Source organism: Chiloscyllium punctatum, chromosome 27 (assembly GCF_047496795.1).
Source record: "Chiloscyllium punctatum isolate Juve2018m chromosome 27, sChiPun1.3, whole genome shotgun sequence".
In the NCBI taxonomy this organism is placed as follows: Eukaryota; Metazoa; Chordata; class Chondrichthyes; order Orectolobiformes; family Hemiscylliidae; genus Chiloscyllium; species Chiloscyllium punctatum.
In genome coordinates, this window is record NC_092765.1 from 50,004,563 (window position 1) to 50,010,562 (window position 6,000).

Consider the following 6,000-nt stretch of genomic DNA (forward strand, 5'->3'; position numbering starts at 1 on the left):
AAAATAAAAGGATGCAGTCTTTACAAATGGTCTTCTTTTCCTTTGACGGACCAGCAGCTGGGACCGTTCCATTTCTTGAAGTTCAGCTCCCCATCAAAGATTACACCTGAAATTACCAATTTAATATACATCTGTAACATCAAAATCCTATCCTTCGTGTTGATTTGTCAGCCCTATCTGGTCCCAATTCAGTCTGTCCTTCAGTTCATTTGAATGTCTGGGTAAAGACTGAATGTAAAGATTGTACCCAGTGCCTCACTTGACTTTGTTTAATTTCAGATGACTCAGCAGATGGCAGGAATGAATTTCTATGGTGCCAATGGGATGGTGAATTATGGACAATCATCAGTTCCCATGGGAGCAGGAGCAGCTCCAGCAGCTGGGCAATCTCTGGGCACCCAGATGTGGAAATAACTGGACCAGAAGTAAACAAGAAATGACAATCGCTCTGTTTCAGAACCATGGCTTCTTCTCTACTTCAGCCAGTTTGCTGTGTGCGATCTCAACTCCATTTTTGCCTGTAGATCCTACACAGACTTGGCGAGAAATTCACCATCAAAACAGCAGCCATCATTACCAAAGTCAATTTTTAAAACCAATATTTTTTTCCCAAAGGTGGATTCTTTGGGAGTGTGTTCCTTCAAACAAAGTGTGGGAGGGGTGTGTGATCTTTGCTCAGTGCAACTTTAGCCACTTGTAATTGTTTAAATCTGTTTGCCATTCAGTTTGTGACCCAATAGCAACACATCCCACCATGCCTTGTTATTAGTGCTGATTTACAATTGATAAGATAGGGCTCTTAGAGAAATGATCAGGAGAGAGCTATTCAGTTTGTGACGAGCATGATGATAATGCAAAGGATAATTATAATTACTCATGTCTTGTTAATCAGCCTGAACTTTGTTAAACAGGATGCAAATGTATGAACCGAAGCATATATGTGCCTCACATATAACACAGGCCTCCTTCAACTGGGTTAAAAACCTTTGGTAAACGCACACCTCTTAAAGCTGTCTTATTACGTTAATTGTTTGGCTGATAACCATTAAGTAACTGGTATTGTTTACAGTAATTTATATAGTGCTGCTACATTAACAGTTCATCTGTTGATTGGCACTGATTCCATATTTAAATTGTAACAGCTAGTTTGGAATTTAGTTACAGATTAGCAAATCTTAGTTGGAGCAATAAGACAGCACACAAGAAATGGAGAACTTACTTATTCCATAATTTGTGACCAATATTATCTAGCACAAGGTCCAAACGGGTTAGCTAAGACTTGACCCTCTGCCTGTCTGAGGGTGAAATGTCTTGCTCAGTACAAAACCTATCAGCTCACTTATTAGCCAATTAATCTCATCACAGGACTGCAAACAAAGTTGTTTTTAAGTGGAGCTCAGTGCATTTTTGTGAGAGTGTCGAATAATAAGAGGAAGATCAAGAGTGGAGAGATCTGCCAGTGTTTGAGATTGGTATTCATGGATTGTGGATACAGGGCTTCAAGGCTAGAATGAGGTGGAGAGGGATAACATTCGCATACTGCCTTGGTCAAATTACTTACTTTGTTAATCTTAGGTCTGTGGTCTATTTAAGCTATTTGCATTTTAGCAGATTGGGTCTTTGGTTGAGGGAAAAGTTTAAAGGCACAAATTTGATTCTGTTTCTTCCATCTTGTAGGTGGCTGAAGACAGAGGACTTGAGGTGGTGTTCTTGGTTGGTATACTGAGCCTGGGTTGACATGCACAGCACATACTTGAATTATCAACACCTGACATTGTGTGTGGAAGGGAGGAAGCACAGTGTTCACCGCAGTGTCAACACTTGATTTTCCCTGCAGTCACAAATCTATGTCCCATTCTTCTCTCCTGACAATCTCCCTCTTTCAAACTGAGTGTTAGACCACGCGCTAGCACTGATCTGCGTTTAATTGTACAAAAGAAGTAGCTAGTTTGAAAGACTTTGAACAGATACTGTGAAACAACTGGAAGCAGAATATGGGGAATGGCATGTGAGAAGTAAAGCACCGCACATCTGTGCGATTGTCTGATCATCTTCTGAAGGCAGTTTGAATGGAGAGCACCCTTTGATTTCTTGTGTTTGGTTTTTATTTTTTGTGTGTTGGGAAAAGATTCCTTTTGCACTTAACAATTACTTTGCTGCTTTAACTAACTTCCAAAAGTGTTAAGGGAGGAATGCTGGGCAGTAAAGAGATCTGATCCACTAAAGCACACCTCATGGGACTTCTCACAAGTTCACTAATGAGATTTGGGGCAAATGTCACGTTTACAATTTTAGAAATATTGGTTTTGCTGGGTCATTACACCTGAATAGGGAATTCTAAAAATGTAATATTTTTAACTCTTTGTTTATAGCATATATACCAGAACGTAGTTAAAGTTGTAAGTAGATTAGGGCAGTTTTCTAAGGAACTGTTGAACTAGAGCTGGCTGGTGGAGCTCAGCTTTGGATTTTCAATGTTTTTTACAAAATTGACTCACTGAGGCAAGTGGAGTGAACCTTTGCAGTCCAGTTAGTCAAACTGTAACAATTTGGAATCTACATAGTCCTAAAGGATATTAAGTGATTTGAAACACAGAAAAAACTTGCAAATGCATTGGCTTTTGTGATGCAGACCCCATTTAGATTTATTCTAAGTCTGAAAAAATTCAGGAAATATTACCCTTACATAATCTGAATTGTTGTTTGGCAATATTTGAATCATTTAATAACCTAGTACACAATAATTGGAAACTCAAAACTCAACTGATTTTCTTTGTGTTTCTCTGCTTCTAATTTCTGATTAACTAACATGTAAATGTTGGACTCAGGATTTCAGGTCAAAAGGAAATGTAAAATTGGCAAGGATCTGCCGTGAAAAATGCCTATACTTTGAGCTGTGAATGAGAATACTGTTTACAGAATGCAATGTTTATCTTGTACTGAAGTAGTATAATTATCAGTTGAATTCTCCCTATAGCATTTCCGCATGTAATTCCCAGCTCTGAGTGGTTGCCTCTGTTTTTGGTACTGTAATTTTGGTGGTAGGTCTTCGGATTTCACAAAAGTCACTGTTTACTATCTCTCATATTGATGTTCTCTCCATTTGGTTTTAGTTGAGCAGTCGGCAATACTTGTGGAGTGTAATGAACTGTGTAATTGTTTTGATTTCCCCAATTCCAGACTAGACTGCTGTGTGGGGCGTGTGACCTCTGCTCTGTGGGTCTGTTTTTCTCCCTGCTTCATGCTGCATCAAGAGTTGAATCCCTGCCCTCTTTGCCCCTTGGGCTGATAGTGTAGTCTAGACCCCATTTTCTATGTTCACTGGATTGAGCAGGTGGTCTGAGTTTATTCTTCTATCTGGTCATAAAAAGGTGCAATCAAACTGCAGTTATTTCCAAATTCAAAGCCACTTTTATGTAGATGCAGATCTTCTGTGTGTTTGTGTGTGAGAGAAAGCTCACTTTCATAAGTTCTCCCAAGTTTTCTCCTTTGAATCAACTGTGTAAATCCTGAGGGAGATTGACAGATGTTGGTATTCCCCACAATCTGGATTGAAATGGCATTGATATAAAAGAGGTTTATGTACTGCCCTGTTAATGACTGAATGTTCACTTGCATCAGTGATGAAGTAGGGCAGGGAATTAAAATCCTTGTCTTCTGGATATTGGTGATGTTCAGGAGAGGTTCTAGATGAAGCTTTAATGTTTGGATGAGACTTTAATGTGTTATTTAGAGATATATGAATATATTAATATAAAGCTGATGTGTGCTATTTTTATGAGGCTTTTTTATATAGAACAAATTCCTGTATGTTAACAGTGCTGCAAAAAATTAATACCATTTATATATCTTAGGAAGGTCAACTTGTGTGGCCAGTAAAGAAAGATTATACAATACCAATTTTCAATGCACAATTGAGACAGTACTCCAAATAAGTAAAATGACAATTGCGCTTTAAGCTAAAGAGAGGATAATAGTTATACAGAGCTCAGGGGGTAAAAGGCATTATTTTGTTATAGTTCGGCATGATGGTTTGTACCACACACGTGTCTCATGGTGGCTGATTAAGGTATGCTGGTTTTTTGGGGGGCATGTGGCCCTATCCAAAAATACTCACTCGTTTATGTTACTGAAATATAAAGGGTAACTTTGTGTTAGATTGGAAATTGAAAATTATTTTTAGAATACACAAGTTATGTTTTTTGAACTCTATCCTTTTCTGCTTGCTGTTCTGCGAGTTCCCTGTTCATTGATTGGAAGAATGGTCCAGATACTTGCAGCAATGTTTGTTCCCAGAGTCAGTTCTGTCAGGATGGGTCAGAGATTGTTTTTTTTTTAAAGGGTCATGGTTTAAGACCAAGGGACATGAACTTTGAACCGCTGTGCTGTTTTCATTTCCAGCCTCACCATCACTTGGCTGCTAACTGCCATTGCCACAGACTGCTTTGTCTGCAATCAATTCTGAACCATTATGAAGCTCAATGTTATTCCTGTGCAGTGGCACTCATCCAAAGCCATTTTAATCTTTTGATATTGTTTGTCTACTGAATTGCTTGGGACCAACTCAATATTCAGCGTGAGGCAAAGTGTTACTTTGTGCTCCCCATCATACACTCTGATTTAACTGAAAATTTGCTATGCTGTTAGTGCACAATTCCATTCATCATTGTAAGCATGGCCAGCAATGGAATAACCTATCTGTGAATGTTTCCATATTCTGGTTTTCTGCTTCCAGCTATGTCCTGGACAATATAAATAAATATATTCTCATTGTAATATAAAGCTTGAGGGGAAATGGAAAATAAAGATTTTATTAAAGTTTTACTTTGTATACTGAAAGGAGCTGTGTTTTATTTGAAATGTCTCTTAACTCATTCCATGTTTTAGACACTTTCCCATTATTGAAACATTTTTTTCTTTTGTGAGATAAGGGCATCATTGACTAGGCCAGCTTTTGTTGTCCATCCTGAATTGCCCTGAGAACTGAACAGTTTGCTCAGCACGTTGTACTGTTCTGTGAAAGAGTCGACCCTGTGGTTGTGGTTATAGAGTCACATAATGCTATACCAGGTAAGGACAGCAGATTTCTTTCCTTAAAGGACCCTGATGAATCAAATGGGTTTTTACCACAATCACTGGGGTGAGCATTCAATTCTAGACTCTTAAATAATTGAATTGAACTTCTCCTGGCTGGCATCGTAGGATTTGAGCATGTATCCATAAGAACCAGGAACAGGAGTCGGCCATCTGGCCCTTCCAACCTGTTTCCCCCATTCAATAAGATCATGGCTGATCTTTTTGTGCCCTCAGCTCCACTTACCCGCGCTCTCACTATAACGCTTAATTCCTTTAGTGTTCAAAAAATTATCTATCTTAACTTTAAAAACATTTACTAAGGAAGCCTCAACCACTTCACTTGACAGGGAATTCCAGATTCACAACCCTCTAGGTGAAGAAGTTCCATCTCAATTCAGTCCAAAGTCTGTTCCCCTAATTTTGAGGCTGTGTCAAGTTTTCCTAGTTCCATCCACCAGTGGAAACATCCTCTCTACATCTATCTTATCTATTCCCTTCATAATTTTGTATGTTTGTTTCTACAAGATCTCACTCATTCTTCTAAATTCCAATGAATATAATTTCAGTCTGTCTTAAGTCAACCCCCTCAACTCCAGAATCAACCCAGTGAACCTCCTCTGCACCCTTTGAAGGGTCCCAAACTGGAAGATAAACCACACGGCATCAATGTTGACTTCACCGATATCCTTATCTCCCCCACCCCACCCCCACAACTCATCCCAGATCCAACTCTCCAACTTGGCCCCACCTTATTGACCTGTCTTACCTGCCCATCTTCCCACTTACCTGCTCCATCACCCTCTCTGATCTATCACTATCACCCCCACCTGCATCTACCTAGTACCATCCCAGCTACCTTCACCCCCACCTCCACATTTATCTCTCAGCCACCTTGTTTCCCCCCCCCCCCCCAAAAAACAATCC

The 6,000-nt window shown here is 39.4% G+C and overlaps 1 protein-coding gene across 2 annotated transcripts in view; it reads left to right on the plus strand.

Moving 5' to 3' along the window:
- LOC140453690 (stromal membrane-associated protein 2-like) overlaps positions 1 to 4,839 on the plus strand; it is a 65,953-nt gene extending 61,114 nt beyond the window's left edge. For both annotated transcript variants that reach the window (XM_072548625.1, XM_072548626.1), the window contains exon 10: positions 280 to 4,839. In XM_072548625.1, the coding sequence (XP_072404726.1) occupies positions 280 to 414 (135 nt within the window). In that variant the 3' untranslated portion in view covers positions 415 to 4,839. The remainder of the gene's footprint in view (positions 1 to 279) is intronic.
- The last annotated feature ends 1,161 nt before the right edge of the window (positions 4,840 to 6,000 follow it).